The 27,867-nt window shown below is 37.7% G+C and overlaps 1 protein-coding gene across 2 annotated transcripts in view; it reads right to left on the reverse strand.

Annotated features, from left to right (window-relative positions):
- Positions 1-23,442: 23,442 nt before the first annotated feature.
- The window catches only part of MED21 (mediator complex subunit 21), a 9,129-nt gene continuing 4,704 nt past the window's right edge, over positions 23,443-27,867 (reverse strand). For both annotated transcript variants that reach the window (XM_008591610.1, XM_008591609.1), the window contains exons 2-4: positions 26,603-26,717; positions 25,913-26,013; positions 23,443-24,956 (exon numbers count right to left, since the gene is read on the reverse strand). In XM_008591610.1, coding sequence (XP_008589832.1) covers positions 24,780-24,956; positions 25,913-26,013; positions 26,603-26,717 — 393 coding nt within the window. In that variant the 3' untranslated portion in view covers positions 23,443-24,779. The remainder of the gene's footprint in view (positions 24,957-25,912; positions 26,014-26,602; positions 26,718-27,867) is intronic.

Consider the following 27,867-nt stretch of genomic DNA (forward strand, 5'->3'; position numbering starts at 1 on the left):
GGTATTATCTGAGTGTGTGTGTAAAAGAGAATAAGAAGGAAAAAAGGGGAACTTTTGAAAAACACATTGACTGGGGAGAAAATGAAAAGAGATAAAAAGTGGGGATAGAGCAAGATTTTAGCACTTTAATAAGAGTCAACAAGCTGAAACCAGTTTTCCCCTTCAAAATACTTCCAAGGAAATGTGTACCTCAGCCACTCTTATCCTTTTTTTAAAAGATAAATAAAGATGACTAATGCAGTTGGTGATCCAAAGCCTGGAAGAATGGAATTAAAAGATAATATGAATCCTTCTATGAACTTTTTGATGTACCCTCAGATTTATCTTAAATGCACCAGAAAGACCTCATAGGAATTTCTAGTTTTATTATTTATAATTATTCCTTCTTTCTGTTCCTGTGATGTGTCAAGCTTGTTCCCACTTCAGAGTCTGCACTTGCTGTTTCCACTGCACGTGTGCTGGTTCTTTCTTCAGCTGATTTTTTCTCATGATCAAAGTCCTGAGAGCCCAAATGCCACCTCCACAGAAAAGTTTTCCCAGATAACTGTATCTAAGACCTCCCTACCTCTTCTCACCAGTCTCTCCCCTTCAGCCTACACCCCATCATCGTGTTTTCATGTCTTCTTAGCTATTACTTACACTATCTCAGAGCATCTTTCTTATGTACAGTCATGTGTCACTTAACAATGATGATTTCATCACTGTGCAAACATCATAGACTGTACTTACACAAACCAAGATGCTATAGCCTACCACACTCCTAGCTCTCTCCCCTTCAGCCTACACCCCATCATCGTGTTTTCGTGTCTTCTTAGCTATTACTTACACTATCTCAGAGCATCTTTCTTATGTACAGTCATGTGTCACTTAACAATGGTGATTTCATCATTGTGCAAACATCATAGACTGTACTTACACAAACCAAGATGCTATAGCCTACCACACTCCTAGGTTATGTGGCATAGCCATTATAATCTTATGGGTCCACTGTCATATATGTGGTCCATTGTTGACTGAGACATCATTATGTAGCACATGGCTGTATTTATTAATTGATTGATTGTTCTTCTCCTCCTTCCATACTGTAATTTCTATTAGAACAGAACCTTGTCTGACTTCTTTATTGCTATATACCAGGGTAGTGCCTGCATACAGTGAAGGTGGAATAAATATTTGCTGGATAAATAAATATACAGATGAATACCCCTAGTAAACTCAATTGTTCACCCATTGCGCTGGACTCTCTACAATGTTACGATTGTTTCTGTCCTCTAGAACTTTGAGTAAGTACCATGACAAGTGTGAGCCAATGTTCCCAAGTGCAAAAATTTAGTCTATAAATATGTGCTGAGGAAAGATATATTTTAATATCACATGAAAGCAATAAAAAAACATATAGTCAGCAGAAAATTAAATAAGCATGTGGATATGCCAGCCACATGAATGCCATCTTTCGGCCCCTTTCAGCTTTACTTGTCCTTTCTATGACCCCCTTCATAAGTTCTTTACTAGAAAGTTATCCATTAATCCGAAGCAAGACAAGCATGGTTAAAACAATGCCTGAAAATCTAGGCTAACTTAAGATTAAAGCTTTCCTGTTAACACCAGTGGTACGCTTAAGTAAACATTCACTTATCATAAGACATCAGGAAATTAGCCACATTAACAAGTTTTACTCAAACTTCTCCCTGGCTTATTTCCACTCTTATCCCATGTGCCTTTATAAACCCTGCTTTTTCCCTGAGTGGTGCACAGTGCAGTTGCACAAGCAACTGCCTGATCCTCCCTGTATGTAAGTTACCCATTAATGAACTCTTTGTTAAACTATATGGAAGTGCCTGATTCATTTTTTGGTCTCAAAATTCCTTCCTAGTTTGGAGCTATTTTACCTTAGCTCTGTCCTCAGAGAAAACCCAATAATTAAATAATGTATACTTTGTTCAGAAAGATCCACAGTGCAAGTTTATATACTAATGAATTTGATAAATCATCCAAATTTATTAAATGGGGTCTCAGACCATGTAAGAAATCGACCTTTATAATGATTCTGATTCCTATACTTACAAGACATAAATAAAATTTGTAGATTTAAGAAGGCATATTGATAGGCTCTGGGTCAATGAACAATTAACTTCTGAGCCTCCATTTACCCTAAGGAATAAACTCAGTTTAATCTTAGGGATATGTCTTAGTCCATTTTTGTGCTGCTATAACAGAACACCACAGACTGGGTAATTTATAATGAACAAAAATTTATTTCCTCAGAGTTCTGAAGGCTGGGAATTTCAAGGTCAAGGCACCAGCATCTTGTAAGAGTCTTTTTGGTGCTTCATCCCATAGTGTAAGGCAGAAGATCAAGACAGATCAAGAGGGAGAGAAAAAAGGAAGCCAAATGCATCCCTTTAAAAGGAACTTACTCCTGTGATAACTAATCTACTCCTATGATAATGGCCTTAATCCATTCATGAAATTAGAAGCCTCATGATCTAATCACCTCTTAAAGATTCCACCTCTTAATACTGTTACAATGGCAATTAAATTTCAATATGAATTTTGGAGGAGACATTCAAACCATAGCATTTCAGCTCTGGCCCCCCTAAAACTCACGTCCTTCTCACATGCAAAACACACTCATTCCATTCCCATACCCCCAAAAGTCTTAACCTGTTCCAGCTTCAACTCATTTAGATGATCAGAGTGTCATCTAAATCAGATATGGGTGAGAGTCAAGGCATGATTAATCCTCAGGCAAATTTTCCTTCATCTGTGAGCCTGTGAAATCAAACCAAGTTATGTGCTTCTGAAATACAATGATGAGGCAGGCATTGGAAAGACATTCCCATTCCAAAAGGGAGAAATAGGAGTAACAGGCCCAAGTAAGTACAAAACTCAACGGGGAAGACAATATTAAATCTGAAGACGCTAGAATAATCTTTCACTCCGTGTACTGCCTCCTGGACATACTGTTACACTGTTGGCAGGGTGGGGGGGCTTGGGTGGAGTGCAGTGGAGAGGTAGGGGTTGTTGGATCTTTAAGACCTCAGGCGGTCCTGTTCCATGACTTTGCTGGGCTCAGCTCATGCAGCAGATCTCATGGTTGGAGTCTGGTACCTGCACTTCTTTCCAGGCTGGAGCTGTGTGCTGGTAGATCTACAGTTCTGGGGTCTCAGAAGTGGCACCAGTCCCATTGCTCCACTAGAAATTACCCTAGTGGGGGCTCTCTGTGGTGGCTCTGCCACTGCAATAGTCTCTTCCTGTGCCCCCAGGCTGTTCAATACATCCTTTGAACTCTAGGTGGAGGCTGCCATGGTTCCATAGCTCATGCACTCTGTGCATCTGCAGAATTAACACCATGCTGATGCTGCCAAGACTTACTGCTTATGCCCTCCAGAGAAGCACCTGGGCTTGCTTGATGCGTGGCTGTGGCTGCCAAAGTATGCTGCACTGGAATGTAGGGAGCAAATACTTGAGGCTACTAAAGCAGCAAATACTGAGGTCCCATGGGCACCCTGGGCCCCTTACTGGAAACCCTGCCTGCAAGGACCTAGCACTCTGGGCCTGTGATGGGAGGAGCAGTATCGAAGATCTCTAAAATGCCTTCACTGTCATTCTCCCATTGTCCCATGATTAGCGTCTGGCTTTCATCTATCCATATTAGCCTCCTTACCAAATTGTTACTTGGCCACATTCTTGGTTTCCTCCCCTGAAAATGCTCTTTCATTCTCTACCACATGGCAAGGCTGAGGAATCCCTCAAATCCCTAAGTTCTGCTTCCCCTTTAATTACAAATTCTGTCTTTAAATCATTTCTTCTCAAAATTTACTACACACAGTTTTTAGAAGGCCTACCGCTGCTTTAGTGCTTCACTGCTTAGAGAGTTCTTCCACCAGATATCCTAGCTCATCCTTTTAAGTTCTGCCTTCCATAGAGCCCTCAGGCAAAGACAGAATTCAGCCAAGTTATGTGCTCGTCTATTACAAGAATGGCCTTTACTCTAGTTTCCAATAAAATATTCCTAATTTCTATCTGTGACCTCATCAGAATGGTCTTATTGTCCATATTTCTGCCAACATTCTGATCACAACCACTTAAGTAATCTCTAAGAAGTTTCAGACTTTCTTTACAGCTTTTCTCTTCTTCTGAGCCCTCACTAAAATCATACTTAATGCTCTGTTCATGGCAATCTAGGCTTTTTCAAACCTGCTTCTCCAAACTCTTCCAGCCTCTGCCCATGACACAGTTCCAAAGAGATGCTCCCACATTTTCAGGTATTTGTTATAGTAACCCCCTACTTCTCCAGTACCAATTTTCTTTCTTAGTCCATTTTGTTCTGCTATAACAGAATACTAGAGACTGGATAATTTATAATGACAGAACTTTATTTCCTCGTAGCTCTGGAGGCTGGGAAGTCCAAGATCAAGCGTCAGCATCTGGTGAGAGCCTTCTTGCTGCATGCATCATTCCATATCAGAAGGTAGAAGGGCAAGAGAGTTCAAGAGGGAGAGACAAAAGGGGGCTGATCTTCCTTACAGAAGGAACTCACTCCTGTGGTAACTAACCCACTCCCATAATAATGGCATTAATCCATTTATGAGGGCAGAGTCCTCAGGGCCTAATCACCTTTTAAAGGTCCCACCTGTTAATACTGTTACAATAGCAATTAAATTTCAAAGTGAATTTTGGAGAGGACATTCAAACCACAGCAGATACCTACCCCGCAATAACCACATGGATGTTGTCAGGCTTAAGAAATAAAAACAAATTATAACAGGCCCACTGTTTTATTGGTCACTTAGTGTATTAGCTCATTTTCTGTTGCTTATAACAGAATACCTAACACTGGGTAATTTATAAAGAAACAGAATTTATTTCTTACAGTTTTGGAGGCTGGGAAGTCCAAGGTCCAAGGGACACATCTGGTGAGGATCTTCTTATTGGTGGGGACTTTCTACACAGTTCTGTGGTGAGGCAGGGTATCACATGGCTAGAGCTGAGCAAGAGCACATTAAATGTGCTTTCTCCTTATAAAGCCGCTAGTCCGCTCCCATGATAATCCATTAATCCATTAATACATTCACCCATGAATGGATTAGTCCATTCTTGAGGACATAGTCCTTAGGATCCAGTCATCCCTTAAAGGCTCCACCTTTTAAATATCATATCAATATTTAGTATCAGACTAAAGACTTTATATTTATTATTTTTACAAACCACATAATCCTATGCGGTAGCCTATTATTAATATTATTTTATAGATAGGGTAACTAAGTGATGATGGGACTTATCCAGGATCACATGACTTGTAAGTGGTATAGCCATGGTTCAAACCCAGAGCCTATGCTCTGAACCATTATGCCTTATATTTTCAGGACAGTAAAGAGTTGTTGAAAGATGATTTATAAGTAATATTTCAACCAAGAAGTTCGCACAGCAATAATCAGGAGTCTGCTTAGTAAAACTGCCTTTCCTAAGCTCAGCTTATGCCTACTAAATTAAAGCCAATGCTGCTAGTATTCTCAGCAGCTGCATCTAATTCCCAGCAAAGTCATGAGAGTAAAATTCATTGCTGAGTCACCATATAAGTCCTGGATTCTGCATAGCGTGCTTCACTTGGCAGCTATTCCTTTGTTTTGATTTAGCCAAACTGAGAAAAAGGCTGACATTGAACTTGCATTTCAAATCTGAAAAAAACCTTTCTGAATTCCTATGTATCAACCATTGTTAGAAAGAATAAGTATAAATCAGGGAATTAAGTTTAATCCGTCTAATAAATAAAGCGAGCCTTAGACAGGGTTACAGAGAAATCTCTTCCAGCAGTGCTCTTAGGATTGATAGGGATTTACTGTACTCTTTGGTGTTATTTGCTGAAGCATTTAAAATAAGTCAATGTCTGGGAGAGCATACTATGTCAGGATGGAGCTGAACTGTCTTCTAAAATTACAGTGCATATTTAATCTGTTAATGGATTTTTTTTCTGGAAGGGACTTGTTTTCAATAAATAATTCTTTATTATGTGTTGAGAACAATTACTTCAAGATCATGATTATGGTTTCTAGGGATTTTCTTAAATTTTTAGCTCTGGAAGAATAAAATAGTAATTGAAGAAGACTCTTCCAACTTTAACCAAATCTGGTCTGAAAAATGAATATATTTCATGTAAACAGTCTGGATAATTCTGATAGTGAAACACGTATGTTTTACTCTCAGCAGGGTTATGTGAATTGTGAGGGTCATCCTATTGCCAGAATTCTGCTTATCACGATAAAATAATTAAGTTAAAATACCAAGCCATAACCGACATCATCCACAAGAGGAAAGAGTAAAAAGAAAATATTTGACTGATTATTAGATGTGTCCCATCACTATTTGATGTGAGCAGCTTACTTACACCTTTACCGATCTTAGCGAAGTAAAGGTATCATGCTGCCTTATTTTTCTTTTAGGGCAGCAGTTCTCAAACGTTTTGGTCTCAAAGACCCCTTTGCATTCTTAAAAATTACCAAGGAGGATTGTCTGGTTAGCTCAGTTGGTTGCAGCGTGGTGTTGTAACACCAACGGGAAGGGTTCGGATCCCCATACCGGCCAGCTTTAAAAAAAAAAAAAAACATATAAGTCCTGGATTCTGCATAGCGTGCTTCACTTGGCAGCTATTCCTTTGTTTTGATTTAGCCAAACTGAGAAAAAGGCTGACATTGAACTTGCATTTCAAATCTGAAAAAAACCTTTCTGAATTCCTATGTATCAACCATTGTTAGAAAGAATAAGTATAAATCAGGGAATTAAGTTTAATCCGTCTAATAAATAAAGCGAGCCTTAGACAGGGTTACAGAGAAATCTCTTCCAGCAGTGCTCTTAGGATTGATAGGGATTTACTGTACTCTTTGGTGTTATTTGCTGAAGCATTTAAAATAAGTCAATGTCTGGGAGAGCATACTATGTCAGGATGGAGCTGAACTGTCTTCTAAAATTACAGTGCATATTTAATCTGTTAATGGATTTTTTTTCTGGAAGGGACTTGTTTTCAATAAATAATTCTTTATTATGTGTTGAGAACAATTACTTCAAGATCATGATTATGGTTTCTAGGGATTTTCTTAAATTTTTAGCTCTGGAAGAATAAAATAGTAATTGAAGAAGACTCTTCCAACTTTAACCAAATCTGGTCTGAAAAATGAATATATTTCATGTAAACAGTCTGGATAATTCTGATAGTGAAACACGTATGTTTTACTCTCAGCAGGGTTATGTGAATTGTGAGGGTCATCCTATTGCCAGAATTCTGCTTATCACGATAAAATAATTAAGTTAAAATACCAAGCCATAACCGACATCATCCACAAGAGGAAAGAGTAAAAAGAAAATATTTGACTGATTATTAGATGTGTCCCATCACTATTTGATGTGAGCAGCTTACTTACACCTTTACCGATCTTAGCGAAGTAAAGGTATCATGCTGCCTTATTTTTCTTTTAGGGCAGCAGTTCTCAAACGTTTTGGTCTCAAAGACTCCTTTGCATTCTTAAAAATTACCAAGGAGGATTGTCTGGTTAGCTCAGTTGGTTACAGCGTGGTGTTGTAACACCAACAGGAAGGGTTCGGATCCCCATACCGGCCAGCTTTAAAAAAAAAAAAAAATTATCAAGAACTCCAGAGAAGTTTTGGTCACGTGGATTATATTAATAAACCTGAAAAACTGTTAAAGAATTAATTTATTTTAAAATTATAATCCCATTAAATGTAAATATGAATAAATATATCTTATCGAAATGAACGGTATTTTAAAAACAAAAAGCAACTAGTGAGACCAGAAAGATTTCACAAATGACAGTTTGTCATATAAGTTTCTGCTTTCAGTCTATCATAACATTTTGTTTTGGTTGAAGTAAGTAAAAAAAATTCCAGTATACAGTTTGAGCAGATAGGAGTATTTTAATAGCCTTTTCACGTAATTGTAGATATTTTTCTCTGATACTACACTAAGAATAAACAAGTGGCAATTTATTAAAGGTTAGTTGCAATGTCGAATCCAAAACCATTATCAACTAACTTTTTTACTGTGTTACATTAAAATTCATTGCACTTTGAATAGATATTTTATCCATGAAAGATTTTGTACCATCAAGCACTGGCCATTAGGGAAACAAAAAATGGTTTGCTAAGCTATTCGATCATCCATCTGTTGACACATTTCATCAAACAATATTTTAAAAATCACAATTGTCAATATCATCACTGGTCTCATCAGAAAGATATCAGTTAGTAAGAGAAATGTAATTAAATATGCTTTGTTTTTATAAAATTTGGGTTGTTACTATGGGATAAAGTGATATGAAGTTCTTGTTATAAGTTTAATTTATTTCAATATTTGGTGTTAACGGCTCTTAAAGTTAGAAAAGACCCTGCAGAGAATTATGGATTCAAATTGAAGGCTTAGCTTCATTTGCTAAATCGGAGTATTAATTTCTCAGTTCATTCACCAATTATAAAAAGATTTTTGTTGAAATTTAAGCAATAAATTTCAGTCCTTCCAGATGTCAATAAATTGTTCTTGCAAACAATCAAAAATTTTTGCATTTTCATATTTTAAACAAATAGGTTCAAAACTTTTTGAAAGATTTGAAGTAGGTCAGATAAATTTGCTTCAGCAATATGTTAATTCTTCAGATAAGAAATTTTTATAGATGACACACATCATTTCTGGCAACAAAATTCCATAATGATGGAAATATTTCCAAATGTCTGTTGTCAAAATGCCTTTTGTGTTGGAGAAGTTTTTTCAGATGTAGATACAAATTTTCTCACTCATTGTGAAGTGTTTCCTTTCCCTTGAAGTGACTGATTACATGTGTTTGTGTGTCTGTGTTTATTTTATTTTGTTGCTCATTCTTATTTCTTAACAACCATTTTGAAACAATTTTGTATTGTTATAAAAAATTTAAATGTACACATATTATATGATCCAGCCATTCTACTCCTAGATATTTACCCACAAGAAATGAAAGCATGTTATCTATACAAATGTACATAAATGTTCATAACAGCTTTATTTGTATTGGACAAAAATTGGAAACAGCCCAAATGTCCATCAACAGGTGAACTGATAAACTTTGGTATATCCATGCCATAAAATACAACTCAGCAGTAAAAAAGAATGAACTATTGATACATGTTGCAACATGGATGAATCTCAAAATAATTATGCTAAGTGAAAGAAACCATGCAAAGTACATACTACGTTCCATTTATACAAAACTCGAGAATATGCAAACTGATGTACAGTAATAGAAGGCAGATTAGTGGTTGCCTGGGGTAGGGAGGCAGGAGCAGGGAGGGGGGAGAGGAAGGGATTGCAACGGGGCATGAGGATGATAACACCAAGGTCAAGGGTTCAGATCCTGTACTGGCTAGTTGCCAAAAAAAAGAAAAGAAAAATGAAAGGGGCATGAAGAAGCTTTTGGGGTTTTTGAATATTTTTATTATCTTGATTGTCATGTTGGTTTCACTGGCATATACACACATCAAAATTCATCAAATTGTACATTTTAAATATGTGCAATTTACTGTATGTCAATTACACCTCAATTTAAAAATGAAATTAAAAAAACACAGTGAGTTACCACTGTACACCAACTAGACTGGCTGAATTTAAAAGATTTTACTCAGTGTTGGTGAAGTTGTGGAACAACTGGAACTCTCAGTGCACTGCTGATGAGAATACAAAATGGTACTACAACTTCGGCAAATAGGTTGGCAGTTTCGTAAAATGTTAAATATACATCTACTAAATACCCCAGTCATTCCACTCATACATATTTATTCAAGAAAAATGGAAACATGTCCACAAAAAGATTTGTATCTGAATATGCATAGCAGTTTTATTTATAATAGCCGAAACCTGGAAACAGCTCAAATGTTTATCCACAGGTGAATGAATAAACACATTTGATACATCCATTAAATGGAATACTATTCAGCAATAAAAAGGCATGTACTACTGATATACTCAACAACATGTGTAAATCACGGAATCATTAAACTTAATGAAAGGAGACAGACAGAAAAGAGTATATTCTGTATGATTCCATTTATATAAAATTCTAGAAAATTCAAACTCATCTATAGTGACATAAAGCAGATCAGAAATCAACTAAGGATGGGGATGGAAGGATGGTAAATTAAAAAGGGGCAGGAGGAAACTTTTGGGGTTGATGGAAACATTTGTTATCTTGATTTTGGTAATGGTTTCATGGTTGTATGTGTATGTCAAAACTTCCCAGATTGTACAGTACGTATATCTGCAGTTTATTGACATCAATTATACCTCAAAAAATTGTGAAAAAAAAAAAAAAGAACTGGAATATGATAGTTGTTTTAAGTGCTACTAATCAATACATGGGAGAAAAAAATGAAAGGCTAAGGGGTATTAACCACCAAATGAAGGCAAAGTGTGAAAGCCAGAAGGCCCCTTTGGAAGTAGATGCTCATCTCTTATAGCCTGAAGGCAGAAAAAGCCGAGAATCAGATTCAGCCTTTAATTACAGGAATAGTGAAGCTCCGGAGATATTTGATACTTGACTCAGGCAATTCGGCTTCGCCCAGCTCAGCGCATTGATGGGAAGGATTATGACCCTAAGACCTGGAATGGGTCCTCTTCGTTAATACACTCAAAAATCTGGAATCCTCAGATTGCTCTGATTGCTCCGGGCTTGCACAAGTGGCCCTCTCCTCTCCATTGAAGTCTAGCTCTCCCCACTCCCTCACTGCCGAAAGACAATGGCAAGTCCTGTGCTTTGTAAGACAAATGCCATCTCCCACCAACCCACCTCTGCCCAGGATATACCCCCACTTCATATTCTAGCTACCAGCTAATAAACTAGGGTCAATCACAATATACCACAGCTGGGAGGTGCTGGGCCTGCAACAGAGGAGAAGGTGCTCTCGCTAAGGTGATCTGGCAGGAGCTGAGAAAATCTCTATGAGACTGGAGCATGAGGGTGCAGGATCAAGGAGAATAACGTTGGATAAGGGAGAGTTTACCAATATAGAACCACTCTCCTGTCATATAACATTCAACATCTGTGTTTGACAACGGGCTCAGAAAAATTCCTAAAAATGCAATAGTCTTGTGAGAGCTGATGAGAACTGATTGATCTCGTGAGAGCCAGCTCTAGCACACCACTGGCCAGGGCTGATGGCAGGACAGGCTGGTACCAAACTAGGATGCCTGACAGCAAGGGGAATGACAGGCATCCCAGCTAATAGGGCCAGGTGGCAATGCTTAACTATCAGAACCAAGAGGGGCTCAGTTAGTGTAATGAGCAGCAAAGGCGGGGTGGCAAGCAACCTGATCCTCAGAGAGCCGTGGAGATTGCTACGCGCAGGAGAGATGGGCAGCACAGCTCGATCAGTAGAATCAAAAGACACCAAACATAGATGACTAAAATCCTGAGAGTGGCTGTCCCCATAAAAAGTCACGATCTCTTCCCTGTTTCCAAACTTGAGCTCCTCTTCAGAGGCAGGAACTATTGACTGAAGAACAGTGCAGATCCCCCATGAGAAACACCCTGTAACACTGTGCTAAGTGTTTACAATAATGATTCTCCCAGACCTACTGCAAAGGGACCTATGGCCATTTACTCAGGTAACTGTATTCAAGGGAAAGAGAAACCAAGACATTTTGAGGAGTGTTGGCTGTAGAGTCCGATTTGACATATACCTCAGAATCTGAAGCATTATCATGGCCCTGTGGCTGCCAGATCATAAATGGTGTCTTGGCAAAGATTCCAATCACAGTAGGTGCACTGTTTCCATGATCCATCCAGTGATCATTTCCCTAGTCACTGAACTTTGCATTTACAGAGCACCCCACAGTGGTTTCTTAATCCATGGTGTAAGAGCTAGGCAAGAGGAGAGAGCCAAGTGCAAGCCCTGAAACCGTCCCTTCCACCCTGCCTCAGCCAAGATTGTAAATAAAAAACAATATTACATTGGCAATCTTGCAAATACAAAAAAAAAAAATTGTAAATATTGTAAAAATGTGTAAAAAAGAAAAACTGTAAACATTTATAAATTTGATAAGTAAATATTGTAAATTAAAAACAATATTGCCTGGGACTATGGCAGAGATTAAAGTCACCCTTAAAGACCCCCAAAATGCAGGCACTGTGATCCCCATCACATCCCTATTTAACTCACTGGTCTGGCCCTATAAAAACCAGACATGTCTTAGAGGATGATACTGAACTACCACACATGTATAAACCCATTTACCCTTCATAACAACCCCATGAGGTCATTACTAATATTATCCTCATGTTACAGTTGTCCTGAGACATAGGTAACTTGCCAGTGTAGGATGGCACAAGAGCCTATATCATTAATCATTTTTTTTAGGTTGCCTTTCCATATAGGATTGTCCTTCAGCCAGCAAGTGGCAGATTTCTGACCTATGGACTGTCCAACACACACACATGCACACACAGAAGACAATTTACCATCCAGAGAAAGTGCTCACATAACTTCCTTCGTGTTTGATGCTAGTGCTTGACCTCTCTGTGGTGGGCCTAAAATCTCATACCATGAAGTCGGGTCCATATTGTTTTGTTTTGTTTTCAGATGAAAATAAACAATATTTGGTCATAATATTCAAGTCACTGGCTCCAGGAAGACACTAGTTCGAATTGGTATCATAACACTAGCTCTGGGTGGATTCCAGGGGAATCTTGTGGCTAGTGCTACCAAACTAGCTAATCCCCAGGGGTCCCCCTCTGGGTCACAAAACATCCTGTCCAACCACTTTCTCATAAAAACAAAGTTCAGGGTCAAAGTGCCCTCTTGTGGTGAAAGGTTACTATCTGTTTGGTCCTCTTAGATATTTATTTGCCCTTCACCTATAAGTTTTTAATTCATCTAGCAGTGATTTTTATACTTTTTTATAACAGCTTTATTGAGATATTATTCACATATCATAAAATTTATCCTTTTAAAATATACAATTCAGGGCTGGCTGGTTAGCTTAGTTGGTTAGAGCATGGTGCTGATAACACCAAGGTCTGGGGTCCCATCCCTGTATCAGCCAGCCACTGGGGGGAAAAAATATTCAGTGATTCTTAGTATATTCACAGAGTTGTGCAACCATCACCATTACCTAATTCCAGGACATTTTCATCCCCCCCCCAATTCCATATTCATTGACATTAGTGTACTACATATGTACATGACTAGTTGTTCCAGCACCATTTCTATTCTTTCCCCAGCGACTAGCAACATTATTCATCACAAATCAAATTTTCAATTCCATATTCATTGACATTAATGTACTACATATGTACATGACTAGTTGTCCCAGCACCATTTCTATTCTTTCCCCAGCGACTAGCAACATTATTCATCACAAATCAAATTTTTATATCTATGTGGATGTGTTTTTGATCGCTCTGTTGTGTTTCATTGGTCTAATGGTCTATCCCTGCACAAATTGTTAAAGCAGCCTCTGTTATTCTGTTATCTTCCTTATGAGTATTTGTTGGTTTTTTGTTTTTTTTTTCCTTTTTGTCTTTTTTGTGTCCGGCAACAGACCGCAACCCTCAGTGTCGCGCCCGTACCGGACCGGGACCGGCAACAGGATCGCAACCCTTGGTGCTGCGCCCGCCCCTCGCTCAGCCAGCGAGTGGGAACCGGTCTGTATGTGGGATCTGAACCCTCGGTGGGAGCGCCGCCACGCTCCCAAGTGGCGCACTGTAGCAGTGCGCCACCGGGCCGGCCCAAAATGGAATTGTTTTCTTTTTTTTTTTTTTTTTCCTTTTTGTCTTTTTTCGAATCTTCCTTATGAGTATTTGGATTACTACTGGCCCTTTGTCTTCCATATAAATTTTGGAAATAACTTGTCAAGGTCCACAGAAATCCCAGTTGGAATCTTACCAAAAATTATGTTAAGCCTATGGGCCAGTTGAGGAAAATTAACTATTTGTAATATTGACTCTCTGTTCCATAAAGATGGTATTATTCTCCATTTACTTAGGTTTTAAGAATGTTTTAAATAAAAATTTGTTTTTTCTTAATTTTTTGTTACACTTATCTCTAGATGTCTTACATTTTTGTTGTAGTTTTTATATTCCTTGTATCCTTATTTTTTAATTCTACTGAAAATGTTCTTTAAAAAAAATTTTTTTTCCTACCACTTGTTTTTAGTATGTTGCATATTGTTTTCATGACCAACGACCTTCCCAAAATCTATCCATGGAATCTTCTTGATTTTCTCTCTAGGTAATTATATCCTTATTAAATAATAACAGTTTTGTTTCCTTTTTTATCTAATAATTTTTATTTCTTTTTTTGCATAAATGTGTTGGTGAGGACCACCAGCACAAAAATGAGAAGACGTGGTCTTAGCAGGCACCCCTGTCTCATTCCCAAGCTTAGAGAGAATTCATTTGACCTTTCAGTATGTTTGCTACAGTTTTGTAAATACCCTTTATACTTTAAAAATTCTTCTCTGTTTCTCCTTTGCCAAGAGTTTTTTCATAAATGGATGTTGAATTTTATCAAATGCTTTCCTTGCATCAAGACAAATGATCATGGGCTAGCTGGTTAGCTCACTTGGGAGAGCATGGCACTAATAACATCAAGGTCAAGGGTTTGGATTCCCTTACGTGGTCAGCCACCAAAAAAAAAAAAAAATAGATGATCATGTTGATTCTTATTTGAATCTGTTTGTGTGGTAAATTACTTTACCATGTTTTGTCAAATCAAAGATTCCATCAATTGTAAAACACAATAAGAAAGGAAAAAATAGCTCTCATTGAATATTCCAACATAAGATATGTTTAAGAAAAGAAAATGGAAATCTTAGGATTGATAAAAATAAAGTAATTTACTTTCTAAGGCTAAAACTTCCACGCATTCCTGAGATTGAATACAGATTTATTGTGATGTATCCAACTATGTTAATACCCTTGGCCCTAAACTTGCTAATATTCTTCCATGTTCATCAATGACATTGATTGTTATTTTTATTTTCGCACTTCACTGTCAGATTGTAGCAATAAACTCTATTCATATTCTATGTAAAATTGAAATTCAAAGAAAAACTGAATGTTTAGAAAAACTCATCAATAAAACCTCTAGACTTGGTGCTTTATTTGTGAAGAGTTTTGACTTGATCAAATTTGTTTAAAGATTAAAGGACCATGATTTATATATCTTCTTGAGCCTGTTTGTGAAGTTATTTTTTTCTAGGAATATGTCTCTTCATCAAAAATTTCAAATTTAGGGCCGGCCCGGTGGCGCACTCCTACAGTGTGCCGCTTGGGAAGCGCGGTGGCGCTCCCGCCGAGGGTTCGGATCCCACATACAGACTGGCCGCTCACTGGCTGAGCGAGGTGCGGGAACAACACCGAGGGTTGCGATCTCATTGCCGGTCCCGGTCTGGTACGGGCGCGACACTGAGGGTTGCGATCCGTTGCCGGTCATGAAAAAAGACAAAAAAGGAAAAAAAAAATTTCAAATTTATTGGCATAAAGTTACTCAAATTTTCTCAATATTTTAAAATCAATACTTGGGTATGACTTCTCTTTGATTACTCATATTGTTTATTTATGCCATCTCTCGTTTTTTCTTTGAGCAAACTTGCCTAAGGTATCAATTTTATTACTCTTTTTGAATCTCAACTTAGAGCTTTGTTTATTCTATGGTATGCTTGTTTTCTTCGTTCCTACTGTTACCTTTCTTATTTCCTTCCTTCTTTCTTTCTCTTTCATTTGGAAGCTTAGCTTATTAATTATCTGCTTTTTTTTTTTTTCTAAAACAAACAAGGAAGGTAATACTTGCATTTTCTCCTATTCTGTGTCTTAGCTGAACACAAGTTTCTATACATAGTTTGTTTTCACGAAGTTCTGATTTATGTTCTAATCTCTATTATGATTTCTGCTTTGATTCCTGAGTGATGCCTCTTAGTGTTGGGTTTTTACTATTCATCTTTATTCGTTTTATTCTGAATGTGCACATGAGGTCATCTGAATCACAGATTTCTTATTACCTCACAGACACTGAGTGCCTCTTCCCCTTTTACCCAGCCTTACCTCTAGGACTAGGCAATGAGAGTCCATGGGACTTTTTCCTATACAAGTGAGTGGTGTCAAGGGAAAAAAAAAAGAACAAAAATTAGACTCAGGTACAGAAAGACTTTATTTGCAAAAACTATTACAATAGTGCTATGGTCTGAATTTTTGTGTCCACCCAGAATTCACGTGTTGAAGTCCTACTCCCCAAGTGTCTGATGGTGGAGCAAAGGCAAAATGCCCACTAAACAGAGATGGTATCTTGAGACCAAAAAATGAAACAGGCACCTCCGTGCAGTAAGACAAAGAATTCTAATTGAGAGGGTAGTTTACTTACAGCATAATGGATTGAGCTGATGACAACCCAGGAGGGTAAGCAAAATTTCTCCATGCCACCTCCTGGTTGAGTGCAAGTTTGTATAGGCAGTTCATACAAAGCAGTGGAAAAAGCCAAGTAGCAATTATTAAGAGAACAAATTAATGTCACTACTTATGACACTGATCATTGTCTTTGGTGGTTTTATGATGCAAGAGGCCAGACTGGCTGTTATCACAACAGTATTTAATCATTAGGTCCCTTCTCTATAGTCAGCAAGCCATTTCTACCTACTGCTCTAACTACCTTACCCCTAACTACTGTATGACTTCTGTGGCAGGGTTCACAAGAAGGACATAGCAAGTGGTAAGGGCTTTCAAGATGGAGTGAGTTATATTCACAGTCTGACACCAAGGTGGTGGTCTTAGGATGAGGGTCCTTTGAGAGGTGATTAGGTCATGGAAATAAAGCCCTCAGGAATGGGATTAATACCATTATAAAAGAGGCCCAAGAGATAACCCCTCACCTCTTTCACCACATGAGGACACAGTGAGAAGACACCATTTATGAACCAGAAAATGGGCCCTCACCAGACACCAAATCTGCCGGGGACTTGATTTTTGATTTTCCAGTCTCCAGAAGTGCGAGAAATACATTCCTGTTGTTTAAAAGGTACCCAATTTATGGTATTTTGTTATAGCAGCCCAAATGGACTAAGACAAATAGGGAGAGAGGGACTATTACAATAGAGTCAGGGAAACTACTGCAACAGGGAGAATGCTCTGACCATAAGACCTGCAGGCATCTCAAAGATCAGGCAGAAAAGGGCTTCTACCTTATAGGGAGGAGTAAACAAGTCTAGAAAAAACTGGTGTGGGGAGTGAGATGAACAGATGACATGATGGGACAGTTGATCAGGGAGTGTCTTTCTTTGTGGCCAATCAATCTTCGTGAGGGGTTGTTAAGGAGGGACTATTTCACATTCCAATACCTGCTCTGGCTGAGGGTGGATGGAAGTTCAGGGACCTATAGAGAAGGAAGAAGCATAAATCTGGGTCAAGTCAAGTTAGGGAGCATTTTGTTCAGATTAGTATAGGGGGACAAACCACTCAACTAATTATTTATGAACCAAAGAATGGGACTGGAAGGGTCTGGATCTGGCTTTGTCATAGGTAAACAAAGGGGTTATCCACAGGTCCGGTGGTTCTTTGCAGTAAGCCATTTCCTGGAATGCAATAGGATGGAAGGATTTCTTAACTGTCACTGTTTTCCAGGAGCACAGGGTTCAAGCAAAGGTTAACATTGTGGTCGGTGGTCAGGCACCCCATGAGCAGGAGACAGGGAGACAAGTTGGGGAGCATTTTACACATCACACTACTACCTTTCCACATTTCTTATGTGCTGAATGGGACTATCCTCTCTGGCAATTGTGTGCAGGAGAATGCAAGTATACAGGATGCTGATTCCAGTAATACACTTGAAGTAGAAGCCATGATCACAGTGCATCAGACCCACCTGAAAACCCTAGCCACAAAGTTCCCTCACTGGTTACCTTGCTCAGACCCCAAGCTGAATTTGGGGGCCCCTTCTCCCCACTGTAGCAGTTGTGATAGAAACTTGAGCATCTTCATACAACAAGGCCATGAAGGTTTCATTCCCTTTTTCCTGAAGTTTCCAGAAAATCCCAACAGGGCATAGAGCCTGTGATCCTTCAGGACTAGAAAGGCCGTGGTCTCAGTCTAAGGACTTTTCTCCTTAAAATGACTTAACATGGATAAATGGGGAGGGAGGGATCAGGGGGCACAAGGCATGGACATCCATTGTTTTCAGTCCTCGCAAATCTGTGTACCAGGCAGGATGATCATCATTGCCAATACATCTATTTTGGGGTTGAGAACCCCCTAATCCAATAGCCATATCCACCCTGTTTTCCAAGTGGGGCCAAAGAGGGTGAGCTCCTTGGTTGACTGAGACTTAACTGACACCACAACAACCTTTTAAAAACTTTTTTACAGGATCCACTTTTACACATGGCATTTGCTGACCTATTGTCAGGTGACATACGTCATTCCTAACTCATTTAAAAGTTTATTATAAATAACTACTTTATGGCATTTATTGATATAAAAGATTATTCTTTAGTTTATTAATGTATCATCCATTCTTGGCTAATGTATTTACCATTCTTGTTTTCTTGATACGAAGGCTACTTGGTCATAATATATAATTCTTCTAATAAAACTCATGGTTTGATATGGTAACACTTGTTTTTCTTTTTCTTTTTTTTTTTCTCCATGAATAGGTCTTTTATTCCATCATTAAAATTCACAAGCATGTCTTGGGAATCATCCTGTTGCTTGTTTCTGTAGCTGGACAACTCATAGCTCTTATTCGTCAGCCTGCTAAACTGTTGTTCCTTTTTCAGAGACACAGATATCATCCCCAAATTTTCTGATATCCTTATTTTTAACTGTTGTGGCTTGCTGGATCAAAGCAGCTGAATTTGAAACAAGTTCAATGTCATTTCCTTCAAGGATTAACTCATTTTTCTGGGCTTGAGAGAACGCTAGGACATCATAGGCCATTTTAAGAACGTTGGCTGTTACTCTGAAGGAAATGAATAGCCATTTGAGTTTTAAGCACAGGATCATTCAACTGTGCTGTTAAGAGTCCTATCTAAAGCTTTTGTCCTGTGATCTCTCTACTGAGACCTGGTCATTGATCAACATGAGTTGAACATCAAGGCCTTTGAAGTTCAAAGCAGACTAACTTGGAATAAAAATTGGTGTGAGAGGGCCGGCCCGTGGCTCACTCGGGAGAGTGTGGTGCTGATAACACCAAGGCCCTGGGTTCGGATCCCATATAGGGATGGCTGGTTCGCTCACTGGCTGAGCGTGGTGCTGACAACACCAAGTCAAGGGTTAAGATCCCCTTACCAGTCATCTAAAAAAAAAAAAAAAAAAAAAAAATTGGTGTGAGAAACCCTGATAACTTTGTAAATCTAGTACCCACGCTGATGTACATATAGTTTTAGGCATTGTAATTGTATATTTAATGTTACCAAGGCCCTTCCCTGAATACTTCCAGGCTAGAGTTGGGCCAATGACAGGAACTCATATGACATATGAAGCAGAGGCTAGTGCTCTCAGAATACCAAGATCTTCACACCTTGAAGGACATGACACAAAGGTGAACAGTGGGCCTCAGCTCGTGCTCCCTCCCCCTCTCTTCTAGTTTATATCAACAACTCCAGGCCCTAGCAACCATCTGGCACTTGGCTTCAGGACTAATGAAGAGCTAGTGGTTTCCACATACGCAGTTTTCAAAGGTCTCCTCATCAGCTTTCCGTTCACATTTGCACTTTGGTGGCCACTCACACGTAGATTCTCAGAGCTTCTCACAAGTTCCGACTTGTCTCTCCATGCCATTGCTTTTAGGGAAATGTGGTTAGTGACTGTTTTTTAATGCTCTTTCTCCTTTCAGTCCTTCACTTCCCCTGGTCCTCCCACATTGTGTGTAAGTACTAATTCCCTGATCAAATCCCTTATTCCTGTAATATTTGTAGGAGTACTTGGTTTCAGGGCTACATTCCATTGAGCTTAACTTACTGATAGTTTTGGTATCAGAAGTATACCAGGCACACAGAATCTTAAGGATGGAAATCTGGAATTTGTTCTCCCACCTGACTAGATTAAAAGGCATGAATGTCCCCATTGCTGGGGTAATTGATAGTCAATGGTAAAGTGCTTATCACTTGTAGTCACTTATTTGTTAATTAATAGCTAGACACAAGATTGATTTACCTTAAATGAAAGTGAGATGCCAGAACATCCTTGCAATAGACAGAGTGGTATCCAGACAATGGTATCAAGGAGATAGAAATGCTGAGGTGAATTTATTATATACGACTTACATACACCTTATATCCTCTGAAAGGATCCAGAGAGCTCTCTCTTCAACAGAGAATTTTGAAAAATCATTGGCGAGGGGAGTAGTATTATCCTCGAAAGACTCTAGTGGCTGTTGTCATAGTCAGAAACGGTAGTAAAAGAAGTTTCCTTTGAAATTGGCTCCTTAAATTCAAGAGAGGGCCGGCCCGGTGGCGCACTGCTGTGGTGCGCCGCTTGGGAAGTGCGGCGGCGCTCCCGCCGAGGGTTCGGATCCCACATACAGACCGGTTTCCGCTCACTGGCTGAGCGAGGCGCGGGAGCGACACCGAGGGGTGCGATCCCGTTGCTGGTCCCGGTCCGGTGCGGGGGCGACACTGAGGGTTGCGATCCGTTGCCGGACACGGAAAAAGACAAAAAAATAAAAATAAAAATAAATAAATTCAAGAGAGATGATGGGACCTAACGGTGGCAAGAGACAAATGGAAGGATTTAACCTCCAGAAACAAAGAGAATTTGGTTACCATAATAAATTCAAGAGAGATGATGGGACCTAAGGGTGGCAAGAGACAAATGGAAGGATTTAACCTCCAGAAACAAAGAGAATTTGGTTACCATAACTAGAGGCAGGCTCAGAGCAGTAATCAAAATGGTTTTACCTACAGAAATCTTTAGGGTTGGGTAATTGATCATAGTGCCCCTAGAATTGAAACAGAGAAGCAGGATATTAAACACTCACTTGATTCATATAAGGAATACCAAAAAAACAAACCAAACTGTAGGTCTAGTGAACAAAAGTCTGTCTTTAATCCCAAGAGTCATAGATTCTCACCCAATATCTAGATTTAACTCAGGTTAGATTATTGACATTTAATGTAATTATTGATATGTTAGGATAAGACTTAGGATTACAATTTTGTTTGGTTTATTCCCTGTCTCTCATTTTTCTGTGTTTTCCTTTCTAGCCTTCCTGTGATTAACCTGAAACTTTTTTAGTATTCCATCTTCATTTATTGATGCTTTTGAAAATATCTCTGTTTAGTTGTTTTAGTTGTTGCTTTTGGGATAATACAAATAGTTATCTTCTTACAGTCTACTAGTATCAATACATCACCATTTAGAGTGGAATATAATAACTTTACCACGAAAGTTCCTTTATCCTCCTGCCTTTATGACTTAGGTGATTTGAATATTACCTCTGAATACACTGAGAATCATATAAAACAATACTAAAATATTTTTTCAACCATCAAATGTAATTTTTAAAACCTCAAGAGAGGAAGTCTATTGTACTGATCCTTTCCATTATGCTTTTTTTTTTTTTGGCGGGGGGTGGCTGGCCAGTATGGGGATCTGAACCCTTGACTTTGGCATTACAAACTGACACTCTAACCAACTGAGCTAACCAGCCAGCCCTTTGGGTTTGCTTTATTCCTGTTATTCCAAGTTTCCTTCTGGTTACGTTTCTCTTTATTTTGAAAGGCTTCCTTTAAACAATTCTTTTAGAGGTCTGCTGATGATAAATTTTTAGTTTTCCTTCATTTGAAAAGTGTCTTGATTTCCTCTTCATTTCTGAAGGATATTTTCTCTGGATAAGATTCTGGGTTGACAGTTATTTTCCTTTACCACTTAAATGTGCCACTTTCTTCTGACCTCTGTGGTTTCTGGTGAGAAATCTACTGTCATTTTAATCATTGTTCCCCTAAAGGCAATGTGTTATTTTTCTAGACTGCTTTGAATATTTTTTTCTTTACCTTTCAGAAATTTGATTATGAAATGTATTGGTGTAGATTTTTTCAGCATTTTTTTGGTGGTGGTTTGTTGAGCTTCTTGAATGTGTATGTCTTTCACCCATTTATTCAAATGTATTTTTAGCCCTGCACTTTCTCCTCTCCATACAGGAATATTTGATATTTTCTTATTGTCCCATGGTCCCTGAGGCTTTGTTCATTTTTCCCATTTTCTGTTTTCCAGATTGGATAATTTCTATTGATCTATTTTCCAGTTCATTGACTCTTTCCTCTTCACCTACATTCTATTCTGTCTACCCAGTGAGTTTGTTATTGTATACTTCAATTCTAAAATTTCTATTTGATTCTTCTATATATCTTCTATTTCTTTGCTGAGACATTCTCTTTCCATTCAAGTGTTCACTGTCACCGTGTAGAATTTTTATAATAGCTATTTGAAAGCCTTTGTCAGATAATCCCAACATCTGTGTCTTTTTGGTGTTGGCTGATTGTCTTTTTCTATGCAAACTGAGATTTTCCAACTCATCTGTATGTCAAGCAATTCTGAATTGTATCCTTGACATTTTGAATATGAATTTCTGGGTCTTATTTAATAGTAAACAGAATTTTTTTGTTGTTGTTGTTTTGTTTTAGCAGGCGATTGACCCAGCTAGATTCAGGCCACAGTTCCAACTGGCATAGTGTAGGTTGTTTCCAGTATCAATTCAGTTTTCAAAACCTCTACAGTGCTACTGGGATGTGTGACCAGTACAGGACTACCAGTGACTAATATGGGACTTAGCTGGCAGTCTCTCCTTAGTTCATCTCTCAGTGTCTGCTACTTAGAGTAAGAGCCACACATGTATAGCTTGAGCGTGAGCAGTTACTCATAAACAAATTTAAAGGGTGGGGAGGGGCGCTTTCCCAAGTTCTTCCCTCTCCACAATCTCCTAGTACTTTCTGGTTTTCTGGGGCTCACCCTTACAGTCCTCCAGCTGAAAAGCCGGGGCTGTAGAGGCTATGCTGCATGTTATCTAATGACTATGGCTGCATCCACACCAAGCAGTGGGAGAACAGAGTGAAAAAAAGCAATGGCAGTTTGTTTTAATTTCTTGGTCCCAGAGCTCCACCAATTAAAGGGAAAGCTTCCCCTCCCTCAGAGTTTTGTGTTTCTTAATGTCAAGCCTTCCTTTAATCTAGATGAAAATGACTTTTTCTTCTCATTATTACCTTCGTGACTTCTTTATAACACTTATATACTTTGAAAAATTGTTTTCTGATCAAATATGCTCTCCCTAAGCCTTCCTTTAATCTAGATGAAAATGACTTTTTCTTCTCATTATTACCTTTGTGACTTCTTTATAACACTTATATACTTTGAAAAATTGTTTTCTGATCAAATATGCTCTCCCCCAATAACTATAATAGCAGGTACAGATTTATGACAAATGTGATAGCAAAGTGTTTTTATTAGACTTCAATGACAATACACATAAAAAAATTAAAGTTCAAAAATATCTATGACTAGCCAATAAATTGCTGCAACTGTGGCAGCTAATGCTGGTGCTCCTGAACTTTGAAACAAAGTATTTTTTCAAGAATTGAGGAAATGCTTGATTTTGATGGAAATACCAGGCAAAATGTTCTATTGTTCTTGAGCTTTCTCCAGAAACTTAAACTGTGAATAGCAACAGATTGCAGCAAATGTAGCTCAGGATATTCTGAAAAATGCAGCCTGAGGTGATAGAATCAGTTGCAATGTAAAAGACATTTCAACTCCAGCTTTCCAGTGGAGATAATCAGTGGATATAAGGAGATCCAAGAGTTACACGAGTAACTATAGCTGATAATGCTGACACAAACGTTAGCAATAACAAACTGAGGTAAAATGGAGAAAACAGTATAAAAGTAACTAATGTAGCAGAAGCATGTTCTGGTCTGATTAGAGCACAGCTATAAAAGTTGAGAGATTAATAAGATCAGAAGACAGCACATTCTAATAAAGAAAATGAGAAAGAATCGATTCAGGAAACATACTTCACTGTAATGACAAGGAAATTAAGAAGCATTTTTTTTTTTTAACAAGCAGGTAAAAATATATGGGAAAAAATCATTCAGAATGAAGAAAAAAATTTTTCCAATAGCACAGAAATTTCAAAAAGAGGATTTCTTTGTAAAAACAAATGTGGAGATGAACTAGAAAGGGTATGAGGTTCTGAAAGAGGAAAAGGTTTACATAAAAGTGACCTACTCTCACCTAGCCACACTCTTTCTTATGTGTTTAAAAGCAACACACTTTCAGAAACTTGCCTGTTCAAAGCTCCAAATTTATACAATGCCACCTCTAAAGAGGAAGAAGGACACCAACCTAATTTGAAATGTCCCAAATCTCTGCACTTACCACTTCTCTGGCTCAAGGGATGTTTTGATTTATAAAAGGATTGCAAAAATATGACAAAAATAAAGACAGAAATTATGTCACAATACAGTTTTACAGTATATCTCTCTGTTTATATTATGATCATTAATGATTATAGATCAGATATTGAAATTCACTCAGATAAAAAATGATACAATGATAATTTAAAGGTGGTTAAATCACAATTTTAAAAGCTTATTTATCAAGAGTGAAAATAGAAGACTATTAAAAATAGCTAAAAAGGTAACACACATCATAGTATTAATGTTTCTGTAACTGTTGGTAAGGCTTACATCTAAATTTGATGCAGAATTCTTAATGGCTTTGAAACAGTTCTTTTCTCAGCCACACGGTATTTATTCACTGGTGCTATGAGTCTGGAAGAGACTGGCTATGGGTACCACTTCTTGTCTTCAGCTGTGACTGTGCAATGTCAGCAAGTGCACTTTGGATCTTTTCCAGAAGCATGTCCCCTCGATAAACAACATCCTCCAGACACGTAGCAGCTTCATGGTTTTCTTCCTCTAGCTTATATAAGCTAGCAGCCTTTATAAAACACAAATTTTAAAACCGTTTGAGTTGAGAAGAAAAGAAACTACAATAGAGATATTTATTTTGAAATACTGTGATACATTTTTCAGAAGCAGAAATTCTAAAAAGCAGAAAACTTTTATGAATTTTCCCTGTATAAATTATTAAAAAGAAGGAATTTTCAATTAGTGATTCCTAAGTATATACGTTACTCTACACTGCTGTTGGACACTGTTATTCTATTCCACATCCAGAATGCCACCTCCTCTCAGTCTTTGCTAGGAAAAGAGACAAACTGAGGAAAATAGGAGATGTCCTTATAACTTGAAATTGGACAACTATTCAGCAAAATCTTTAATAGATTATATGAGTTCACAATTAATAAAACTTTGATCTTCAAACTTAGAGAAACTTTGAATATTATACCAAAGGTGCTATGGTTTGAATGTCTTTGTCTCCTTCAAAATTCACAGGTTAAAACCAAATCCCTAACGTGATAGTATTAAGAGATGGGGCCTTTAAGAGGTAATTAAGTCACAAGGGTGAGGTGCTATGGTTTGAATGTCTTTGTCTCCTTCAAAATTCACAGGTTAAAACCCAATCCCTAACGTGATAGTATTAAGAGATGGGGCCTTTAAGAGGTAATTAAGTCACAAGGGTGGAGACTTCACAGATCGGATTAGGGCCCTTATAAAAGGTCTTGAGGTTGAAGGGGGAGCACTTGCTCTCTTGCTCTTCCACAATGTGAGGACATAGCAAGAAGGACCTCAATAGATGCCAACACGTTGAACTAGGATTTCCCAGCCTCCAGAACTGTGAGAAAATAAATTTCTGTTCTTTATAAATTACTCAGTCTCAGCTACTTTGTTAACTAGCAACACAATGAACAAAGACAAAAGGTATTAAATCCACCTCCTTTAATTAAAAATTCTCTATTACTAATAAAATTCTCAAGGAAAAGAGATTTTTACCTGTAAAGCAGCTGTAGATTCTTCACTGGGTAAAGAATCTATCAAAACATCAATGTCTTTTGCTGTTCGTGCAATCAGTGCTGCAAAAAGCTGGGCATACTCTAAAGAAAGATATTACTAAATTAGGATATTAGAGAACTTCAAGTTTTCAGAAACGAATTAAATTTTAAGTTAATGAAAATGGAAAAGTTCACATAACTTTTTATGCATTAATATTCTAATCTAATCTAATCCTAACCTAATCTAAGTCTTATCTAACGATTCTAAAGATTAAAGTACAATTTTAACACACCAATCCCATTACAAATTTAGCTAGAAATGGAAATTAAGCATAACGTATGTCATTTCCATTATTTGGACAGTATGGTGGTCACTTGAATAAAGGAATTTGTAAATGGGATGCCTACTTTATTAAGGTCCCTCAAGTAAAATTAAGCTAAATTTATACAAGTTCTCCTCTAAAGGAGTAACAATCTTATTTGACATGAATAGAATTATAAGATGTTATGTGAATTGACTGTATAAACTCATCTCTTTCATAACAAAACTTGTAGTAATATCCTCAAAAAACAATTTTAATAATTTTAACATGTTTAGAAAGCCATAAATAAGTCAAATTTCTCAAAAATAATTTTAAAGGATTACAAAAAATGTGAGAGAAACTAAGAGAAACCAAGAAAACCTACTTACCTTCTGTAGGATTAGCTGGCTGGTCTTTGTTAATTGCTGTCTGAATATTATTAAAAGAGGCAGGAGGACCACATTGCTGCAACACACCAATGGCATTGCAAAACTGATCTGCAAGCTTGGGCCAAAGAAAACATGTCAAGGATAGAAAACATTTTTTAGTTTTAAGGATTTTATTGGTAATGGCAATAAGTTTCTGTAACAATGATCTCTGAGTAAGGGCATAAAACAGAAAGGAATAATTCTTAATAAATCAGTATGGCCCCAGATTTAATAAAAAATGTGTTACCCATGTACAAAGTATATAATTCCTTTTCTGAGAGTGGAGTAGTTACAAGTGTAAAGAAATAATAGGAAAAGGACTGCTAGAAAAGTTACTTTAAGTTACCAGAAATACCTTTCTCAAGAGAAGTTATAAACTCCTAGAAGTATTCCTTAAGCAGTTTTGAAGATTGAGAATACCAATTTCTTACCATCTCCAAACTAAATACCCCCTTATCATCCCCACAAACTTCTCTCTCTAGTCCTGACCTCTTAAACCTCAATTCCTATTTCCAATCAGTGAATAACCATTTCCACTGAGTTTCTCTGCCCTTATTTCAATGACAGAACTCAAAGTTAACTGTTTCCTCTGTTTAATATCTAATTTGTATTGAGTCTCCTAGTCAACCAGTCTAACTTCATAGTCTCGATTTCCTTTCATCTTCAAATCCTGCCAATATTACAAATCTTTCTTCTTTCCTTCTATCATTATTGTTGCTGCCTTAGTTCAACCAATTATCTCACACCAGAATTATTACAATAGTCTCCTTACTGTTTTCTAGTTCACTATTTTACCCTGTTCAAAAAAATTTGAGCTTACTCCACCATGGTCTTCTAGATAAATCTACAACTCAGGCTATTTCAAAGCTTTCAATAATCTAAGTAAACTCTAGTTATTCATTTCCCACTATTCTCTCATATTTACCTGACTAGTCTAGTCATAAATTCATTTACGACTAAATGGCTTTGCTCATATTTTGCTACTTGAAATGGAGCAGTAAGTGCTCAGAAGCTATACAAAACCCAGATTCTAAACCTGGTTTTATTAATCTGAGTAGCTTTTTTCTTTTTTTTTTTTTTCATTTTAAAATAGAGAACATTCTCATATTCCAACATTGTCATGAGAAAGAGAAAATACACAGAAAAAATATTCAACACAGTGGCTATCTGTTCTGTCCTTCAAAAGCTTTCAAGATCCATTTATTTAAAAATATTTACTGAAAATC

Source organism: Galeopterus variegatus, unplaced genomic scaffold (genome assembly GCF_000696425.1).
Source record: "Galeopterus variegatus unplaced genomic scaffold, G_variegatus-3.0.2 Scaffold7081, whole genome shotgun sequence".
In the NCBI taxonomy this organism is placed as follows: domain Eukaryota; kingdom Metazoa; phylum Chordata; class Mammalia; order Dermoptera; family Cynocephalidae; genus Galeopterus; species Galeopterus variegatus.